At 46.9% G+C, this 22,573-nt stretch overlaps 1 protein-coding gene across 1 annotated transcript; it reads right to left on the minus strand.

Annotated features, from left to right (window-relative positions):
- Positions 1-171: 171 nt before the first annotated feature.
- Positions 172-20,526, minus strand: ST6GALNAC1 (ST6 (alpha-N-acetyl-neuraminyl-2,3-beta-galactosyl-1,3)-N-acetylgalactosaminide alpha-2,6-sialyltransferase 1). Its single transcript, XM_015420407.1, has 8 exons — positions 19,780-20,526; positions 14,040-14,208; positions 12,849-13,017; positions 7,481-7,619; positions 5,439-5,542; positions 4,810-4,896; positions 735-834; positions 172-342 (listed from the first exon to the last, which is right to left on the minus strand). The coding sequence occupies exons 1-8, from the start codon at positions 20,524-20,526 to the stop codon at positions 172-174; spliced, it is 1,686 nt and encodes a 561-aa protein (XP_015275893.1).
- Between the last annotated feature and the right edge of the window lie 2,047 nt (positions 20,527-22,573).

Raw genomic sequence — 22,573 nt, forward strand, 5'->3', positions numbered from 1 at the left:
AATCTTTAATGTCAAAGAGCTACTATACAGACATAAATAGTAAAAATATGCTCTGGATAACATCCTTGCTTACACACACACACACAAATCTGTACTCTCTGAATTTATTTCAGGGAGCAACACCCCCCCCCAAAGGCTGCTATTGGCACTGTGTCTCTGCTGCCCTCTCAATCAGGATCGTTGGTAGAGCTTCATGATGTTTGCATCGTGAAGTTTTTTCCACACCCTTCGTTCCAGATCAAAGTCATGATTGAGATAAAAGATTAAGCGCTTCCATTCCGTGTCATAATAGTGGTCTGAATACTTTTGGTAACCTTCTGTGATGTACCCATAAGCGCTTACCTGGGGGATGCAAAAAAGTGCAAAACATTATAGAGTTACAAAGGAAAATGTGTTGGCTGCAGAAAATGGGGGGGACATGAATTTCTAAAGGGAAATTTACAAATGATGGGATGTGGGTAAGGAAACAGTTGGCTTACTAAATTGTGGGAAACACAGAACTGAAGATGGTGGCAGCACTATTCCAAATCATGTAGAGAAATTGATAAAGGGCATACATTTCCCACGTAGGAAGCACAAATGCTGCAACTGGACTAAGACTGAAACCTAATATGCATTTTAAAGCACAGGAGACTGAAAGGTTACATCAAATTTGGATTTATTTATTTATTTGGTCCTTCACTGTGACTGAGAAACGTGCTTTGATGTCCTGTGCAGCATCCCCAAGTCCCTACCTGGTCACAGAGATGGAGCGCAGTTAATAAAAGGAATGCTCCTGTTGTGGGTCTATAGAGCCGCCAGTAGGGTTTGTCCAGAGACTTGGATTTTAGAAACCTGCAGTGGGACATAAGATATCAGGTGACATTCCTGTTGTATGTATGTGACAATGTTCCCTCTAAGCTGTCAAGTCTTGTGAGCAGAAATTCTACTTTGTGAGCTACTGGCATTAAAATTGTGAGCAAGCAATTTGGCTACTGCATAAATTAGTTTGCTCTGGAGCCATCCTTCCTGAGCTAAGACAAAAATGTGTGAGCCGGAGGCTAAAAAAAGTGAGCTGGCTCACACTAACTCAGCTTAGAGGGAACACTGGACACACAATGTTCATGTGGTAAAAAAAATGGTGTGCATCCATCTCACAGAATGTAGACAATATACCACATAACACATACCACAAACCACCCATGGTATCATCATTCCCTCTAATAATGAAGTTGATGGTTGAGTGCTTACCAGCAAGACAGAGGCATCAACAGACAAGGTTCGAAAAATTTCCAGATATGCAGAAAACTAGATGAGAACTGGTAATCAGTCAGGGAGACCAAGTTTTAATTTCTCAGAACCCCCAAATGAGGGGTTCAACCAGCTGAAACTGTCTCCTTCAAGGTAGCTGGAACAAGCTCCCTTCTTCAAAGAAACATTAACTGCTTTCTTAATTCAGCCAATTACCCCATCCCCTGAGGGGTAAACTGTAATAACTTCATATGGACAAGTGTAGAGTCAAGAGCTAGTAGGCTGAATTATCCAAGAAAACCCCAGATTCCTAGAATTGGGGGGGGGGGGAGCAGTTAGACTTTTTTTTTTTGAATGGATTAATTACATCTGCCAAATGTATTCTCATGTTCTTATATTTAATAGCTATAGATTCCCTCAGTGCAGATCAAAACAAGTGTACAATAAGGCCACCCATGGATAGGATATAAGCTTCTGCAACCCTGGGGGAATCACTAGGTTTGCACAAATAAATAAATAAATATTTTATATTATTTGTCCTCATCAAGACATTCAGGAAGCCTTCTTTTTAAATTTATTAACTACTATTTTTTCCTGCAGTTGGTACACAATGTTGCGGACAGAATGTTGCCTGAAGTGAGTCAGAAGGACCATATCAATGCTGCCTTGTTTACATGAACACATGAAGCTGCCATACTGAATCAGATGCTTGGTCACCTCCTACACCTAACAGGCGGCTGTCTGTCAGGTGCAGCAGTGGTAGCAGGGTGCTTAAAGCCCCGAGGGAGCCTGCCCCAGCAGGCCCAGCCTCCACAGCGGCCGGTGTCTGTCAGGTGTAGGAGCAGGGTACTTTAATCCATCAGAGACGCCACCCCAGCAGGATCACCTTAGCAGTGCTGCTGGCCCAGCTTAGCCACACTCACACCCACAATGGAAATATACTCCAAATTTGTAGAAAACTGGTTTCTTTTATTAAGTTATTTAACTTCTCACAATGTGGGTTCTAGAAAACTGGTTCATATGAACTTGCTTAATATCTGATTGCTCGGATGGTGTTTTGAATATGTAGTTATGTCCCAGTTCTAAAATGTAACATAAATGAGAAGGATTTTTGTAAAAAAGAAAAGAAAAAAGGAGGGGGTATACCCTCCCCCCAAATTCAGTGCCCAGGCAAAACCCCTGCACCAAGAAACCCAAAATAAGGGGAGTGCATTCCTACCATGACGTCAACCTCCCCCAAGAGATTTCTGAGAAACATGACCTCTGCTTCTTAAATGATGACTCCTTCTTAAATACAGTTCTATGTGGCCTGCTCCAGAGTGAGCTCATCAAGCAGCCTGGTGATCCTAGCACGTGAGGGCAGAATCACCAATGTGGTGGTCTAGAGAGAGGTCCTTCAGTACAGAAAAAAAGGACGTATGTCTCACTTCATTTCTTACACTACAATCTTCTCTGTTAGAATTCCTACAACAAATTTCACATTTCATGTTTCACATCATCAGTATCATAACTAGATATACGGAACTTAAATACCATAGCGAAGCACGGGTATCAGGCTAGTAGACTATAATAGAGAATCAATTTGGGGCTCTGGGGATATCTGGGGCTCTGGGGAGGCTGTTTTTTGAGGCAGAGGCACCAAATTTGCAGCATAGCTGCTGGTGCATCTCCTAAAAAACTCCCCCAAGTTTAAAAAAAAATGGATTGGAGGCCCAATTCTATGGGCCCCAGAAGTAGGTATCCCTCCATTGTTTCCGATGGGGGGGGGAAAGATGTTTAAAGGGATGCGGTCACTTTAAATACCTTCTCCAAGCTGAGTGGTGAGTGAACTCCAAAGGTATGTAAATTTTAAATGACTTTTCTATAGTGAACTCTCAGCTTAGAAAGTTTAAATGCCTTCAGAGTTCACTTGCTGCAGCAAGAAGGCATTTAAAGTTTAAATGCCTTTGGAGTTCATTCATGCACCATGGCTTGAAGAAGGCATTTAAAGAGACCCTTTAAATGACCTCTAACTGCAGCTATCCAGGAACCCCAAAAAATCCAGAATATTTTCAGGGTTTTTCAAGGCGGACATTTTCGGATAGGCGAATCACTAGCCCCTTCAGTGATCGGCTGAGAAAATAATAAATACCGATAAGGTATTTATTGGGTATTTTTTCAGCTTGGTTTATACCGAGTACACACCTGTAATTGACATGATCGCACCTAGGCACCCTCCCAGGGCTAAGAGCCCACGCAGCACCTGGTTTTACTGAGGGGCTGTAGATAATAAAAAGACAGGGGAGATGGCTAGAGTGACAGTGCAGAAAGACTCAGGATGAATCCGACAAGACACATGCTAGACCTCACTCTGGTCATCCTTGGAGGTCCTGATTCAATTGCCCCTGCCATATGAGGCTAGATGCATAGCAACCCGAGAAAGGCTTTCTTGGTTTTGGCACCAAAACTTTGGAACTCCTTTCCCAGGGAGCTTTGTCGCTCTCTATTGCTGTCTTCTGCCAGTGGACAAATCATTTTTTTGTTTTGTTTGGCTTACCCCCAATAACTGTTAATGGCCCTCCTCCCTGATTCTGGTTTTATTTATTTGAATTAATTTATTTGAATTATTTTATTGAATTATTTTATAATTTAATTGTTTTAAATGTTCAAATATTTTAATGTTTGGACCCTGTTTTGGGTAGAAAGGCAGTATAAAAATGTTTTAAATAAATAAATGTAGCAATTTATTTATCTGCCTCCCTCCGCCATTGTCTTCTGTCAGCAGGAGAATACATTTTTGTTCTGTTTAGCCATACCCTCAGTAAACTCTTATTAGCCCTCCTCCCTGGTTGTGTTGTGTTTGTATGTATATATCCTCTTATTGTATTGTTAAATATTTTACATATGCATTTTAAATGAGGTTTTACTGTCTTAATACCTTGACGTTTGCTGCCTTGGAGACCCTATTTGAGTGGAAAGGCAGCATAGAAAGGTTTCAAATAAAAATAAATTTATTTCACAAACATTGTTATCCTTTGACAGTTATAACTCAGAGGAGAAAGTAGCTGATGGGGCTGGCTAGTGCTGTCAGCAACGCTCCCTCTAAGCTGTGGAGTCTTGTGCGCAAAAATTCTACTTTGTGAGCTACTGGCATTGAACCGGTGAGCGAGCGATTTGGCTACTGCATCAGTTTGTTTGCTCTGGAGCCCTCCTTCCTGAGTGAAGACAAAAACGTGTGAGCCGGAGGTTAAAAAACTGTGAGCTCGCTCACACGAACTCAGCTTAGAGGGAACACTGGCTGTCAGCATGGTTTTTTATGGGGTATCCATTCATACAGTGGCCCCTTCCCCTCAAATTCATCAGCTACTACTACTAAACTCTGGAGCTTTTGAAATATATGTGGAAGCAAGAGTTTCAGTCAGCACAGCTACTCCTACCACTGTGGCATTATAGATGGAGAAGCTGTGCCTGCCCCATGTTGCTGCAGTTATTAAAGCCCAAGAGCACTCACATGCATTGAATCTGGTAACCACACTTATTTTGGACATTGTAATGACAAAGGGCTCTTTATTATTGAAGTTAACTTTATTTATGACCTACCTGTTTTTTGTGTATCTGAGAAAATCTGGATGAATTACAAAGTATTTATCCAGGCTGAAATGATCAAATCCGTCCCTTGGCTTTTGCCTAGGAAAGGAAGCAAAAAATTTAGATATTTATACCCTGCTTTTATCCAAATGATGACCCAAAGCAGCTTACAACATTCTTCCCTCTCCCACTTTATCCTCACAGCGACACTGTGGGGTATAGGTTGGTCTGAGAGATTGTGATGAGCCCAAGGTCACCCAGTGAGCTTCCATGGCAGATTGAAGATTTGAACCTGGGTCTCTCAGATCCCAGTCTAACACTTCTAATCACACCTCTATGCTGATACACCATGCATACACCATACTCTCATGTCAGACAACTCAGCTTCCAATATCCAGACCAACTTTTAAAATTTATTTGCCTGTTACCTGTGGGACAAGCTTTTTTGTTAGCTCCCTTCAGTTACCCTGGGTGGTGAGGGAAAGTGGCAAATACAGATTTTAATAAATAAAAGACAGGGGAGTAGTGGATTGATAGTTAAGAACCATAGCCACAGAGCATTCTATAAAGAGAAGCTAAAACTGCAACAATGTTGAAGGAAGTGTGTTCTGAACAGGGCCTTGACTACACAGCCATCTCACCTATAGAAGTCCAAAAATCCTTTCCTTACATCCTTGTTCAGCAGAAGAGCTTTCAGCCATTCGTAATCTCTTTCCCCTTCCAGGAAATGAAGGTACTTGATCTCCTATGAAACACATCACATGTTGACAGGGGGTAGAACAGAAGGAACACAAGGACTGCCAGAATGTATTTAACCACTGGGCAGGACTGGGCATACTGCATGCCAGCCAAAAAAATTCCAAATTCTGATCCAGATCTCATTCTGAATAAATTATGTAAATGATGCAAGGCCAACCTCAGCTTTTCAGAGCAGCAGAACAAGATCAAAATGAATAAGGGGATAAAAATGAAACGTTCTGCAAAATTTGGAGTACGCATGGGCATGAAACAGGAAAATGAGGTTAAGTTTGTGGCATGCCCAGTTCACTAACCATGAACCATCACAACCTTTTTGGGCCTGCATGAACTGGTTCAGCTTGTGAGATTTGTGGTGTGGTAGAATGCCCCTCCCACCCATGTGCAAGGGACCTCCAGCTGACTCTCCTCTACCTGCCCTCCAAGTTTGGTGAGGATTGGATTTTACATGTTACAGCCCCCCAAAGAAGGTGCCCCCAGGAAAGTGCTTTTTGGGGAAAAGACGGGCACAGGTTCAAGAGTGTATAGAATGGATCCTGAGCAAGCTAGAGACAACAAAGTTGCAGGGGGCCTCCCCCGGATGCTTCTCTACATGCTGTACAAGTTCCAACCCACTCCCCGTTGCTTTGTTGTTTGGTAAACATTTAGATTGAGTGGAGACAGTCTATCTGGAAATGTATCTGTTCATGAACTGCAATTAACCTCCACAAACTGCTTGAAAGTTCGTGGAAAGTTCGTGCCAGCTGACCTGCCATGAACTTCAGTTTGCAAACCACAAACTGGCCAAAATTCGTCATGAACACGAGCTGGTCCGTGCCTATCCCTAATTTGGAATGCTGATTGAAACATCTAGAGATGGTCCAAACTATGCTAACTGAGAGAAATCAGAGACTCAGCAGTCATCGAGACTAGGGTTTTGTGACATAAAACCCATGCTATTCCTTGCCAAGCTTATAAGTAATGGTTCCTCATCCTGTCAGCATGAATGCCTTAATCATTCAAGGAAGCAGACAAAAAGGAGACTGTATTACCCAGTACCACTTCTCTCCTTGCAGTGGATGATTGTTGGTTTGAGGCTAATGGTCAGCCATCTCATGGATTCTGTACTGTTTGGGAATATTATGAATTTCTTTATGCATAGTTAACATAGGTTTCCTTAAATGTGTATAGAACTTACTCTATAAGACAGATAGCGAGCAATATTAGAGGTAACATACTAATGGAGCGGATTTTAAACGTATCTTCAAAGGCATGTCCTAAAATACAAGCTTTTTGAACTGATATTTTGTCTGTATCTGAAATTACAAGCTACCAATTGCCAATAAACCTGAAAGATTAAGTATTTAATGTGAATTTGGTTATAAATTTGGTTATAAATCTACTGAATGTGGCAAAAAATGTATTTCAACAAACTGGAAAAAATGCATAAACACCAACAAGATCAGAATGATTTAATAAGATCTGGAAAATGAGTTTAATGATCAAATTAATATTCTATGTATATTAATATGTCATATATGAAATGAACAAATTCTATGAATGATGCCCTATCTTTTACCATACTAGAACTTTAAATTCCAAAATGGAATCTGCCCATATGTATTCTTTGGTATGTTATAACTCATAAGATGAAATGTATTTATAAAATTGACTTGGTAAAAAGAGCTTGTTATCATTTATTAAGTAAATAGCATTTTAAAAGACCATAGTGTCCATAATTTTTCAAATAGCTGAATAGCTGAGATTTCTGGCAGCTATACCAGAAAGATGACTAAGGACCCAAAGCTTCTATTGTATAGAGGGCTGTTGGTCAGAACTGGGATGCAGATCTGCCCTTTGGCAGCTAAATTATAGAGACCAAACTAAAAGTAACCATCCTACAGCCCTAACAAGGGAGCTGAGGATAAATGTTATGCATCAGTCTTACCGTTCCTTTTGGGATCGTCTTGAATCCATGGTCTCCCAGTAACATAAGGGAAGATGTTAAGGAATAGGCTGTGAATCCATAGAAGGATGTTCTTGTTCCAACATCTCTCTCATAACCCTTGATCACGGCCCCACTCACCCTGGACCAAGAGACCATATTGAATTGTAAAGTTTGCCATGCAGGCCTGCATCACTGGATTTCATTACTGCAGGGTTGAGGAACTTTAATGGCTGATGGAACATAACTGACTCAGGGTTTCTATGGAAAAATAAATCCAGAGGAAGGCCTGTAGGATGTTTAATTGTTCTAACATATTGTCAAAGTCGGCCCTCATTTGCCATGTGTTTGGCTCTGGTATCTGTGGCTCACTACCATGTTTCATTCTAGCTGGGAACTGGGAGGGGGTGTGGGAGCGTGTGTGGAGCTGCTTTGCTGAGAGTTGTGCTAGCTTGTAACTGCATCCACACGGGGCCTCCTCATTGTGGGAAGTGTGCGTACTTGACCTTGAGTACCAGACACTGCTAGACAATGTAACCATTGGCTTGTAGGTGCTCGGGGAGGGGTAGTGAAGCACTGTAGATTTTGGCAGGCTGGATGTATGGGTGTGATTGGACTGGTCACTGGGGGGGGGTTGTTTGAATAATGTATAATATGAGAACTGGCACCAAGGGAGCCAGTTCTAACACAGATTCATCTATGCTTGAAATCTTTTATCTCTCAATAAACAAATCACTGCCAAGGGAGTGTTGTTGGGAGCGAGTTTCTTCAAGACCTGACATATAGAAAACAGAAAACCCAGTCAAGACCACACTCACCCTACATATTACAGATGGTTCAAGTATAAGGGATGTTTGCTGGAATATGAAATTCAGTGAATACTCAAAATAAACCTGAGTGAATTTATAACCAGATTCTGATATCAACCTTTATATAAACTGCAGGAATCCCCTCACATTTTGAATGAAATATAGCCAAAATACTTTTGGGACCTTCAAATTTACTTAAGGTTTGGAATACTACATTTTGATTTTCTAAAGCCAGCTACTGAATTTAAAAAGTTGTTAATGGGGTTATTGTGGTCATCCCAGTCAGACGATGTGAAAATCTCAGTTTTCAGTTAAAATGTGGTCATCAGACCTACCAGAAGTGACAAACCAATGTTGGTATGAGGCAATACCAATCAAAAGGATGGCCCCACAAGTCGGAGATTGCGTCATACTAGAAGCGTAGCTAAGCCTTGATTATATACGGCATGGCCAGTATGGCCACAACAATAGCCATTATATGTTTACTAGGTTTACTTGACAATGTCTGAGAGTTGAAATAATTCAAGTCTGGAAAGGGGAGAACTTTGTTATGATCAGACCAGCCCAATTTATACAAGCCTAATTTATACAGGTTCTGTGCGCCTTGGCGTTTAGTCATGCTGACCACATGACTACGGAGAATTCTTCCAACAGCGCTGGCTCTTTGGCTTGGAAACAGAGATAAGCACTGCCCTCTAGAGTTGGATTTGACTAGTTTTTGAGCAAGGGAAACCTTTACCTTTAATTTAGACAGGCAGCAGAGTGGGGTGGTAGACTCCTGTGGAAGTAGATTGGTCTACTATTTCACATTACAGTGAAGAATCTCATTTTTGAACACTCACTCATATAAAATTCCCTATATATAGAAAAGTAGCATGCCAGAGACAAAGGGTCTAGCCCAGTACATTCCTTTATGCACCAGTTCCACTGAGAGCCTGTGTGGTATAGTGGTAACTAGAACGTCAGATTAGGATGTGGGAGATCCAGGTTCGAATCCCCAATCATGGAAGTTTGCTAGAAGACCAGTCACACACCATCAGCCTAACTAGGGTTGCCAAATCTGGGTTGGAGATTTCGGTTTGGAACTGTGGAAGGTGGGGCTTGGAGAAGGGAGGGACCTCAGTGGAATATAGAGTCCATCCTCCAAAGCAGCCATTTTGTCCATGGCAACTGATCTCTGTTTTCTGGAAATCAGCTGTAATTCCAAAAGATCTCCAGACCCCACCTGGAAGTTGGCAACCCTAAGCCTAAACTATCTCACAGTGTTGTGAGGATAAAATGGAGGAGAGAATGATGGATTGCACTTTGGGTCCACTTTGTGGAATAAAGAGGATTTCTCACATACAGCTCACATTCAGAAAAGTCAATTCCACTTGCACTCTGAAGTAGTACAGTCCATTCTATTCCACAAAAAAGAGAAAAAAATAACCAAGAAAGACAGGGTAAAGCAAAATGTTGAAATAAATAAATAAATAAGTATGATGATGTGATAGACAGTAAATGGTTAATGCTGTAACCTGGTCTGAGAAACTTGAATGACAGGAGATTCAGATGGAATTCTTCAGTTGAGAAAGTCAGTTAGGAGGGGCAGTTGGGAGTGGACAGTTAAGAACTGACAGCTGACTGGGAAGGAAGGCTAAGGGAGTGAGAGGATCAAGAATGATCCCCATTCAAGCCTGAGAGAAATAGCTCCTAGAAAAGAGGGGTGATCCCTATTCTATTTATTTATTTATCAGATTTATACCCCGCCCTTCCCGCAAAGCAGGCTCAGGGCAGCTTACATACAAGCATAAATACAGTTAAAATCATACAATTATTTAAAACACAACAGATAAAAAAATACAAACACAAAGTGCTGGAGGCAGTTAAAAGATTAACTTAGATGGCTCATTTTCAAAATGAATTTCCACTTCCCAGATATTCTCAGATGTTCTTCTGCTCATAATTTCTTGTGGCATCGGCTCCATGTTAAAACCACGAGCCAGGGCTCTATGGCAGCGGCAGCCCCTAATTAAATGCCTGGCGGAAGTGCTCCGTCTTGCAGACCCTGTGGAACTGTGAGAGATCCTGCAGGGCCCTGATCTCCTCTGGGAGTTTGTTCCACCAGGTAGGCGCCACCACTGAAAAGGCCCCAGCCCTGGTAGTAGCTAGCCTGGCCTCCCTCAGGCCAGGGAGGGTCAACCAGTTTTGAGACCCAGACCATAGTGCTCTCTGGGGTATATACGGGGAAAGGCGGTCCTGTAGGTATGTCGGACCCCAGCCATATAGGGCTTTAAAGGTAAGAACCAGCACCTTGAAGTGGATTCAGTATGCTATTGGCAGCTACTGCAGTGTCCTCAGCACAGGCTGGATGTGCTCCTATCTGGGGAGGCCCATCAACAGCCTGGCTGCGGCATTCTGCACTAGGTGCAGCTTCCAAATCCGCGACAAGGGCAGCCCCATGTAGAGAACATTACAGTAGTCTAGTCTTGAGGTGACCATCGCATGGATCACTGTAGCCAGGTTGGCGCGGTCGAGGAAGGGAACCAACTGCCTAATCAGCCTAAGATGGAAAAAGGCCGACTTAGCAGTGGCTGCTACCTGGGCCTTCATTGTAAGGGAGGGATCCAGGAGCACTCCCAGGCTCTTCACCTCTAGCGCTGGCACCAATGGTGCCCCCCCAAAGGCCGGGAGTGGGATCCCCATCCCAGAACCGCCCTGACTCTGGCACAGGACCTCTGTCTTCACTGGATTCAACTTCAGCTAGCTCAGTCTAAGCCAACCAGCAACGGCTTGCAGAGCCCAGTCCAAATCTTCCAGTCTGGAGTTCGACTGGCCGCCCAACATCAGATAGAGCTGGGTGTCATCAGCGTACTGGTGGCATCCCAGCCCATGCCTCCAGCCAATCTGGGTAAGGGGGCGCCTATAGATGTTAAATGATATCGGGGACAGCACTGCCCCTTGAGGCACACTGCACTCAAACAGGTGCCTCCTGGACTGCTGTTCCCCTAGCGCTACCCTTTGTCCCCAACCCTGGAGAAAGGAAGCAAGCCATTGCAGGGCAAGCCCCTGAATCCAATCAAAGGAAATAGTTCCTAAAAGAAGGGGGTGATCCTTAGCTAGTGGATAAGAAGGGAAATTGGAACTTGTTTGAATGTTCCTGCCCTTACCACCTTAAGAGTCTGTGATACCAAGAAGCTTACACTAGTTTATTTAAGAAAACGTGCCAAGAAATCGCTCTCCTCAAGTTTTAAAGACCTGTTTGATTAACAGAAACAGTTTGCTACTTTTGAACTACCATCAGCCTCTCACGTGCCATTTTCAAAACAGGACAAAAGAAGGGTATTCGTCTCTCCGCTCAGTTCCCTAGACTGTGTCAACATATATCTAAATACATTCAAATGACTGGGTGGAACAGCCAAAGAAAAACAAAATAGGAAAAGGGGCTGCTCAGCGAAGAACAAGATAAAGGGGAATCCGGTGAGGGAGGGCAAAACCATCAGAGACACAGTATACAAATAATGACCAATTCAATTGTGTGCACAAAGCACTGCACAGATTATTTAATATAATAACAATTCAATAACAGAATGCAAACATCCTCAGGCAATGAAACAATATAGAGTGCAACGCGTTTTGGCAAATAGCCTTCATTATGCTATAACACAATCCATTCTACTGCCACAGGAATCTTTTCCCTCAATCTCTCTTCATTGAACTGCATGTACAGGCAACACCCAAGACTACCAACAAGAAGGAAAGTGAAACCTGACATTAGCAACTCCATCCCCCACTTGGGGATGGCCTCTGAAGACGTGTGTACTTTAACAAAGAAACACAATCTTAATTTTATTATCATTTTATTTATTATCAGATGTATACCCCGCCCTCCCCACAAAGCGGGCTCAATCAAATTCAGGAGGCTGAAGGTCCTCTGATCATGTGGGTGCAGAGGTCATTTCGGGGGGAACACGGGGGAACGCAGTTCCCCCGGGTGAGGTGCAGGGGGCGGGGCACATCACGAAGCCCCGCCCCCTGCTTCCGGCCACCCCGCTTCCAGCCCTCATTCAGCCAGGAGGAGGCAGGAGAAGAGGGAGGGTAAGTTGCTTCCTCCCCGCCTCTCCCCACCCCTGCCTGCCTGGGGCCAAGGAGAGCCTTGGCGGGGCTTCCTCGCACTCCCGCTGGCCTTGCAGGTCCACCGCCGGGCCCCTGATGTCAGGGGGTGTGGCATATGCTAATGAGTTATGCTAATGAGTTCCCCTAGCTCTTTTTCTACGAAATGACCCCTGTGTGGGTGTATGATGTGTGCTTGTCCAAGCTTTATTTTGGGGTGCAGAGCTTTTAAATTCTCCTGAATGTTTTTGGATGGGTTCACGAATAAGGAACTGGGAACCAACTTCAACCTCCTACCAAATTGCCCATACACATTACTTTCCACAATATAACAGAACCAATATGCAAAAACTCTAAACTGTGAATGAGGAATAGGTTTCAAATGAAATTCTCCCTGCATAGGAAGTATTGGAGATGGCCGGCAATACATGCAAGGGATAATAAAATAAGAAGCAGCAGGTTCCTCTTACCGGAAGACATAATCGTGGGAGTCAATCTCCTGGCCCATTCTGGAGTTGTTCAATATTCCCCCATTTCCTACTACAGCACAGGTGATACACCTGGAAGCCTGGCTACTGTGTGCCATGGGAATTAGGTGATAGGGTTTAGGAGGAAGCATGGTTATGACTTCTTTTACCACTGGAAAAGACAAACACATCACTGTTCAGCATAAAGGGCTAGCAGGAACACATGCCAGATCCACACACCATTGGGTACATTGCACAATTGTTGCTCTGCAGGCATCATGCACTTCCTGATCGTCTTGCCTGCACAGGAGGTGTATGACCATGATGGCACAATATCCAGTGATGTGTAAATCCAGACATACTCTGAACTGTGGGGAGAATATAACAGAATTAAGGAAATGAATTGGAGTCCATGAAGTTTGCTGTTGGGAGGAGGGGAAATGAGCCATGAAGGTTCACTAGTGCATGTGGCCCTTCCTCATGTATGTTTGGCTTGGACCACAAGGAACCCACAGGCCAGAGAGGAATGCCAAGCTTATTGGAAGAAATGGCTTTGCAGCTCTTTCCACAAACAGGCATCTTTTCCTATCTGAGAAATAGTGTGCATGCTTCATCTCCATTACTCCCTAAGGTACATGCATCCTGGCCAACCCTTTCTTGGGAGCTTCTTGCCACAGGCATTGGGCATAACAGGGAATTGCTCCCTCTACCCACCTCTCCTGGAAGTGAGGGTTGTTGCCATGTACCTGGGATACCAGAAGCTCCTCGGTCCACAGCAAACAGTGGTATGCCCTTAGAGTCCAGTAGCACCTTCTACTGCTTCAAACCAACACATCTGACCACCTGGAACTATCTTAGTGATACGATCTGTGAGGTTTAATTGTGTTCTGGAAGACCCAGGTTCAAATTCCCACTCTGCCGGGAAACTTGCTGAATGTTCTTGGTCCAGTTGTTCTCTCTCAACTTAACCCACCTCACAGGGTCATTATGAGGATAAAATAGAGGAGGGAAGAATGATGTATGCTGCTCTGTGTTCTTTGGAAGAAAAGTGGGAAGGAGCAGGTTCTGAGTTGTGGGGAGCTTACAAGGCCCTATAGCCTGCTCAGTAAGTGTACTAGTCAGAATTTTTTGTTCCAGTGGGAAGATGCCCCATTATTAGCTCCTTCGTGTCTCTCCCCTGGTTGAGTTACTCACATGCGTAATTTAACTCCATGAACCCAAAAGGGGGGGCGAAATGCTCCAAGCGCTCCCATTCACTGTCACTGCAGTGGCTCCTGTCCATAAAGAGTGTGATGTTAGGCAGGAAAATGCCCTGCAGCCAGTCAGACTTGGCAGCCTTGACCCTCAGTGAATTTGGACAGGTCTTGAAATACAAAGAAAAGGAAACAAAGTTGGGAGGTGACTATAGGATGCAGCAGATCTGCACAATTGATAGTGGTTTCCTCTCTCACAGAGGACTTTTAATGAGGCTGAAATTTAGTGTGTATCTGATACAGGCCCATAGCTACAGTGGGGCCTCTCGGGGTCCACCTCCCAACTTACCGCCAAGGCCCCCGACTTCCCATCCACCCCAGGCCCCTCCCAAAACCCTTATTTTATTTTTTCATGCCATGGTGTGCAGCTGCACCATCACTCTCACCAAGCCTGCCTGCTAGGGCTGCCAAGTGGGGGCGGGTAAACCCCCGCTTTGGAGGCCCGATTTCTGCCGCCGCGCAATCGGGCCCCAGGGGGAACTCTGCCCCCTGAAGTGCAGCGACCACGTTGGGGGCGTGGCCCAGATCGTCAGAGGGAAAAATCAATGGTTTTCCCTCTGACGATCCGGGCCACGGCCCCAACATTGACGTTGCGCATAACTTCTGGTGACGCGCTGGCGGCACGCGTCCACTACACACACACGCACGCACATCCGAGGACGGCTCCCGGAGCCCGGTGAGTTTTTTTGACTTGGCAACCCTACTGCCTGCTGGAACCGAGCCTGCTTGCTGGAGTCCCACCCCTGCCCTCACCCCATGACCTTGCTGGCCAGCCCTGTCCTCCATACCCACACTGCTGGACGGGAAACTGTTGGATGGGGTGTGGGAAAGAAAAAAAGTGGTGGCAGGGGCAGGGTGGTCAATCCAGTACCCCGTCTCCTGGTTTTCATCTTCTTCTTGCTTTGCCAAGCCTCTAGAATCCACACACACCCTGCTCTAAAGAGCCAGACATTCGAATCCCCATAGACTTGTCTGCCCAGCTCCAACTCCCCACCGGTGTTCTTGCTATTCATTCATCCTCATATGACTGCAGGTGACTTTCTCTTATCTAAAACAATGCATTCACAATACTGTTGATCAATAACTTATCACAGCATGACCACGGCGTTCTGACCAGGCCGGGATTCTGCTCCATGGAAAGCTCCAGAGGAGGACCTAGGAGTCCTAGCTCCCCCCCCCCCATTCCCTTGATGTTTTCTTGGCCACAGGCCCCACAAATCCCCACCCTCGCCTCTTTCTGCTTTAACTTGCCAAGGTGCCCCATCCTCCCCCTCCCAATCAAAGGCCTGAGCCCTGGCACCCTGCATGCCAATCTGGGCCTTTGGGCTCTGGGCCCTGATGCTGGAAGGTGCCTGGGGAGAGCCAGTGCCGTGTAAGGAGGACTCCAGATAGAAAGAAGCGGAATTCGGTTAGCCCCTCTGTATTGCTGGCAGGAGCCATGCATGTTCTATGGCTTTTAAGGGCAGCTGGGGTGAGAGATGTTGTTTGTAACTTTGCATGTTAGCTTAACTTTTCTAATGTTGTGAATTGCAGCAAAGCCATAGCCACTACTGTTGCGGCTGCAGCGGCACAGCTTCTTCCCCGCCTGCCCCTGACTTTTTAAAATGCCTCCTGACTACATCCTGGCTACACCCCTGATCTGATACTGTGTCAAACATTCTAAGAGCAGAACATACGATACTGCCTTATCTTGCTCTGTATTCTTTTACTGTGGCCAGCAGCAGCTCTCAATTTTGGTACCTGAGATCCTCTTAGCCGCAGATGCCAAGGAATGAACCTGAAACCTTTGGCATGCAAACCAGGTGGTCCAGCACTGAGCTTTGGCCCATCTTCTCGTTACTACAGGCCTGGCAGCTATTTACATATTATGAATGCTCAAGTTCTCCTGGTGCTTTTTTGTCTCTGGTATTATTTCTACAGCATCTGTCTTGGACAGTTTTCTTATACATGGTGCCCATAAATTAAGAATCCTTTCCCCCTATATGCTGTAAGCCTGTCCTCCATGAAGAATAGAACAATTTAAGTGGTGGCACTTGTGGTATGGAAATCACTCCCCAGTGAGATCCACCAGGCCTGCTCAACTGAGGCCTTTAGGTGACTGGCATTAAAACATAACTTTTTGGTCAAGGATTCAGTAGACAAAGCTCATTAGCCATTTCATTTACATAACATATTAATTTCCAGAAATCAGATTATTGTTACATTTCTATGATTTTCCTTCCTGTGTTTTCAATACTGGTTGTAGGGCTGCCAAATCCCCCCGGGGGGTGGAAAATCCCCCACCCCAGAGGCCCGTTCCCAGATGCCGGGGAATCGGGCCCTGGGGGCAACCCCGCCCCGGTGTGCGCGTCACAGGGCAGTGACGTCATGACGTCGGGCACACTGGGGGTGGGGCCACGGCCATACAAGGGAAAACTCTACGGTTTTCCCTTGTATGGTCATGGCCCCGCCCCCAGCATGCCCGGAGTCATGACGTTATTGCCCTGTGACGCGAATGCGTCAGACTGAACCAAACCGGTCCAGTTCCCAGACCAGTTCTCGAACTGAACTGTGGCCGGTTTGTGAACCAGTCTGGATGTGGAAAAGCCCCCCGAGGGGTCCAAATTTTCAGCATAATTCCAGCTTACTCTCCTCAATGTGCCCACCATGTTTAGTCCCTCTTGGACTTCGGGGGGCCAAGCTACAGACCCCCAAAGAGACAATGCTTTTCAATGGGATGTCCCCCTCACCGGTTCAGGAGTGACCAAAACTGACCCAGGTGAGCTAGAGGCCTCCAACTCACACAGCCTGTCCCTAGGATGGCCCTCCATGTGCCCCACAAGTCACGTGCCTGCTGGGTCTTAGGGGTCTGAGTAGCAGACCCCCAAGGCAGGTGCCCCCTGGGAAACTGCTTCTGGGAGACTTGTCCAGTGATGGTTTCAGACAGTCCAGAACAGAACTAGTTGAGCTACAGGCACCCAACTCTCAGAGGACCTCCCCAGGGACCACCCACATGGTTGCGGGTGCCACTGTCTTCCTGGGACCAATCACCCAGCCCTTTTGACATGAGGACTGGTTGGGGCCAAGCCTCTCACCCTGCCTGGGAAGGTGACAGGGACGGGTGACGCTCTTTCCTCAGGCCCATCCACCCTTAAACGGCAATGGGATCACTGACCAGGGCAGAACTCCCACCCCAGCCCAGGGCCTGGGGAACACCTGCACAGAGATGGGTGGTGCTCTCTTCTTGGGCCCAACCTCCACCTACTGTCATGCCCACAGTGCAGCCTGACCCTGTGGATTCTGTGCCCTCAATGTCCGAGGGTGAGCTCCCTGCACCCCTTGAATCACCAGACCTAAGTCCTGCAGAGGATGAGCACCAGCTACCAGGAGAGTTTACACCTGGAACCGCGCCGGCAGAACCAAGCACGAGAGAAGAAGAAGAAGAGAAGAGATTGGATTTATACCCCGCCCTTCACTCGGAGTCTCAGAGCAGCTTACAAACTCCTTTCCCTTCCCCTCCCCACAACAGACACCCTGTGAGGTGGGTGGGGCTGAGAGAACTCTGACACAAACTGCTCTTTTTCAAGGACAGCTGTGCCAGAGCTTGTAACTGACCCAAGGTCACATCAGCAGGTGCAAGTGGAGGAGTGGGGAATCAAACCCGGTTCTCCCAGATTAGAGTCCACACACTTAACCACTACACCATGCCTCCCGATTCCCCCCTACCGGTGGCTCGTTTGTGAGAACAGACGTGGCAGGACATGGAAACCCGGCGTAAGGAGGTGCGCATGCGAGGTCGGTGTCCTCTAAGCCCAGAGTACTGACTGGAGCCAGGACCCTGTTAGTGGCCGGTAATTGGCTAACAAGCAGAACGGGCTTTTTAGGCGGCTCTCTCAGATCCCCAACTCGTGCTGGCAACTAGTCTCATAGACGACTCACTGCACCCCGGATCCTGCATTCCTGTCTCCTGGTTTTCATCCTGACTTCCCGGCTCCTGGCTTGCATGATGTTGTTTCTCTGGCTCCCTGACTACAGACTGTGTATCCTGACTTTTGACGAACGGCTTTCGGCTTCTGAACTCTGCATGCAATCTCCAGTAACCCTAGACTGCGTCTTGACTTGGTATTTTGGACTCTGCTCACGTTACTCTGTCTTATCCGGTGCCCTGACCTCAGACTGTGTTTTGGACTTTCCGTGCCCTGCCTGGCCCACCAGCGCAATCGTGACACCTACCGGCAAGGTGATTACTGGGCAGGGCCATTCCTCCCACCCTGCCTGGGGCCCTGGGAATACCCACATGGGGGTGGGTGGTGCTCTCTCCCCAGGCCCCACCCTCCATCCACCAGCAACATAACATCCAAGCAGGGCCAACCCTCTCAGCCTGCCTGGGGCCCAGGGAAACCCACACAGGGGTGGGGGTGCTTTCTCCTTAGGCCCACCCTCCACCCACCAGCAACATGATATCTGGGCAGGACCAACCCTCCCACTCTGCCCGGGGCCTGAGGAACATCTGCACTGGGTGGGTGGTGCTCCTTCCCTGGGCCCCACCCTCTGCCCTGAAGGCAATGTGATTACTGGGCAGGACCAACCACCCTTGTCCTGCCTGGGGCCCAGAGAACACCTGCACGGGGACAGGTGGCTTTCTCTCCCCAGGCTCCACCCTCCACTCACTGGGAAGGGCCAACTGGGAAGTGACTACTGGGAAGGGCCAACTCTTGCCACCCTGCCCAAAGCCCGCATGGAGTGGGCGGTGCTCCCTCCCTGGGCCCAACTGTCCAACCACCGGCAACGGGACTACTGGGCAAGGCCGAACCACCCACACAGCCCAGGGAACACCTGCACAGAGATGGGTTCTCCCTGGGCCCCACCCTCCACCCACCAGCAATATGACTACCGGGCAGGGCTGAACCCACCACCCACCCCAGAGCCTGGGAAAAACCTGCACAGCGGGGTGCTCTCTCCCCAGGCCCCACTATCCGCCCACCAGCAATGTGACAACCAGGCAAGGCCAAAACCACCACCCTGCCCAGGGCCTGGGGAACACCCACATGGTGCAGGTGGTACTCCCTTCTTGGGCCCCAACAACCTGAAAATGACATGATTACTGGGCAGGGCCAACCCCCCACCCTGCCTGTGACTGGGGAACACCCCCACAAGGGTGGGTGGCACTCTCTCTCCCCAGGCCCCATCCTTCCCCAACTGGCAAGGTCATTACTGGGCAGGACTGAACCCCCCCTACCCTGCCCAGGGAACACCCGCACAGGGGCAGGTGTTGCTCTGTCCCTGGGCCCACCCTCCACCCACAGGCAATGTGACTACTGGGCAGGGCCAACCTCCTCCACCCTGCCTGGGTGGAAAAGATCAGGCACTTGGGGGGGGGGGGCGCTCGAGCCGGTCCATCCAAGCCTTGAACCAGGCAAGGTTCGACCCAGATTTTGGCTCAGTGTTCAGGTCTGTGGCCATCTCTAATAGTCATCATCTTGAACCTGAGCAGTGGTAGGAGCTCAGAGTAAGGCCATGTGCCACAGGGTTCTCAATGCACAAAAAGAAACCTTGGGACAAAGACACATACCACAGACAAGTTTTTGATTCTATCCCAGATTGTTAATAACTGCACCAAACCAGCTTTGTACTCTGAAGGCATCTGAAAGATAATAAACCACTAGTATCTTTAGGATATTTATGACCATGCATCTACTTACTGACTGTGGAGTTAACTTGGCCTGAAGATACTGGTCATCAAAGTCCCATTGGGGCTCAGATTTGAAGTCAGATGCTTTGAACCTTTTCTTGTGGGTTGGTGCAGAAATGGCATGTGTGCCTTGTAGAGCTCCAGGTGCAGATGCGTCGTGATTTTCAGCAACAGACACTGGCTTTACTTCGGTAGACAATTTCATTGAAGGAGGATCAGAAGTCACCAAATGCTGTTCAGGTGCATCTGTTCCCTTTAACTGTCCCTTGGTTTGCTTTGTAGTGGAAGGTGGTGCCACATATGTCGCCTCAGCTGGCTTTCCTCGTTTGTCTTCTGCCATTACTTCTTTATTTTTCTCTTCCTTTGAACTGGATATTGGTGCTATGCTCTTATCTTGTTTTTGATTGGCAGTTGGTGTTGCACCCCTAGCAAGGTTTTGATTGGCTGTATGTGTTCCAGACCTACTTTCAGCTTGCATCGCATTGGCTTGGGGTCTTAATTCCTTCACAGCTTGTTTTTTGTCTGCTGGCACCACAAAACTATCCCTGGTCTGCTTCTCAGCAGATGCAGATGTCACCCCTCCTTCCTTGGCATGCTCTTCTTTGGCATCCAGGTTGTTGTTAAGTGCCAGTCTCTTAACAACGTATCGCTCTTGTGAAGTATTGTCAGAATCGAGTATCACCTTTAGAGGCTTTGCTCTCTCCTGGCAGGATGCCACAACTCTTTGGGTACGCTGCTGGATGTTCACTTGCAACATTCTGGTGGCAGGATGAAAATAATCAAAGGGTCTAAGGGAAGCTCAAAAGACAGTTACCTCCAAAATACTGCTTATTGCACAAGACCACTGGTAGCCAAGGGATATCCACCCACTCTGGGCCACAATGAATTCCATACAAACAGTATTTCTGGAATAAGAGGGAGTGCACTGTATGACTGTGGAAAGGCAATTGAGAGATTTTATACCTCAGTAAAAATAATGATAAGCACTGAGGATGAGTTAATAAAACCCACACTCACACAAACCAGCCAAGTTGAAACTGCATAGATGGGCTTGATGGTGTGATATCTTGGACTTATTTAATGAACAGCTGCTATCAAGACCTCTATATGATGAAATGCAATTGCCAGAATGATTGGGGGGGGGGAGCAGCTTATATATAGAACCACTGGGAAAAGGCAATAAGAAAGGAAACCAGTTTGGGGGTGTGGGTGTAAATGTTGGATAAGTTACTGTTCTGTTGTAATGTACCACTTCTAGCCCTGTTATGTTTTGAAATAGTTGGAGCATGCAGTGCACTAACAATCCCTTTTGCTTCTTCCTTTCTCAAGTCTCTTGTTCCATATTTTCAGTCCTCTGGAACCAGAACAGGTGCTGCTGGCACAGCAAATGAGATTAGTCTGAACACACATCTATGCAGATCCTTAATGTAAAGTAAGAAAAGGGGTGACCCATTACACAAGTTACTCATTCTCATAACTGTTGTGGTTGCACCAATATGCAGAGTAGCTTCTGGCCATATAATAGTCCATAATGATTAACTCATTGCCTGAAGTTTAAAAACAAAACGCAGGCACACATACTTTAAAAAACGTCCTCAAGAAAACAAGGCTTGTATATGTCAATTTGCAACCAGCTGTTGTGGCTTGGAATCACAGCTAGAGCACATGATATGCCTATTTATCAAACATCAAGGTATAGGGGAAACATTGCAGGTGTTTAGTTAATGGTCTGAGGTCCTGGCCCCTCATCTTGGGAAACTGTTCGGAGCTGTCAAACCTTGCTATGCTATGCTTGCTTCTGTTGCCATAATGGTTGGGGGGAGGGCATACCTGAGGGTGAGGTGTGTGTGTGCAGGAGTGAATGAGACTTTTGCTTTTAGAAGATGTAACTTTTCCACCAGACGTGCCCTTCTCCTCTCCTTTCTGCTTTCCCAGGAGAAGTGACTTTGAGCACATTCTTGTACCATCTCAGACTCTAGATTACCAGGACATAGGGCTGCCAAGCCGCGGCGGGGGATCTGTGTGTCTTCACAGGATCCCTGCCACGGGGGACAGCGATACGTGTTGCACCGCTGTCGCCAGGATGTGATGCTACGCGTCGCTCTGGCAACGGGACTCCAAACAGCCCCGTTGCCAGAGCGACGCGTAGCGTCACATCCTGGCGACGGCGGTGCAACGCGTATCGCTGTCCCCCGAGGCAGGGATCCTGTGAAGACGCACGGATCCCCTGCTGCGGCTTGGCAGCCCTACCAGGACATATATCTCCCCTGGTTGGCATGGCAATTAGGTGAAGTGTGGATGTGATGTATGCTTGGGGGTTGGATGGGCCCTTTTTGATTTTCTATAATATGTCTATACCCGCCAAAAGATTTCTATTCTAACACAGTGACTTCTGGATCTTGCATATGCTCTAATAAACTCATCACTGCCAAAGCGAGAGTATTTGAGTATAACTGGACTGGGGTCTGACAGTAGCCCATTATCCCTGGAGTAGCCCATTATCCCTGGGTGGGAGTTGCCAATCTCTCTCTCTCATTCTCTGAACCATAATTGTATGGACATCTGGTCACCATAAGTTACCACCATTGCTTTTCCAGAGGCATGCCTTCCTTGGTAGCATAAGAGATCAGTGTTAAGGGGCAGGAAAAGCCATCCATGACAGGTTTTGCTTATTTTTTTAGCTGAAAAACAGATTGACACGAGAGGCTTACAGGACCCAGGATTTGGGAAACAGGTCATCTCCTCCTGTCATATTGTCCTCCTACAGCTGCAACAAAGGGAGGAGTATTTGAGACTGGCTGCTG

This window comes from Gekko japonicus, unplaced genomic scaffold, assembly GCF_001447785.1.
Source record: "Gekko japonicus isolate JY-2015 unplaced genomic scaffold, Gekko_japonicus_V1.1 scaffold381, whole genome shotgun sequence".
Classification (NCBI taxonomy): Eukaryota; Metazoa; Chordata; class Lepidosauria; order Squamata; family Gekkonidae; genus Gekko; species Gekko japonicus.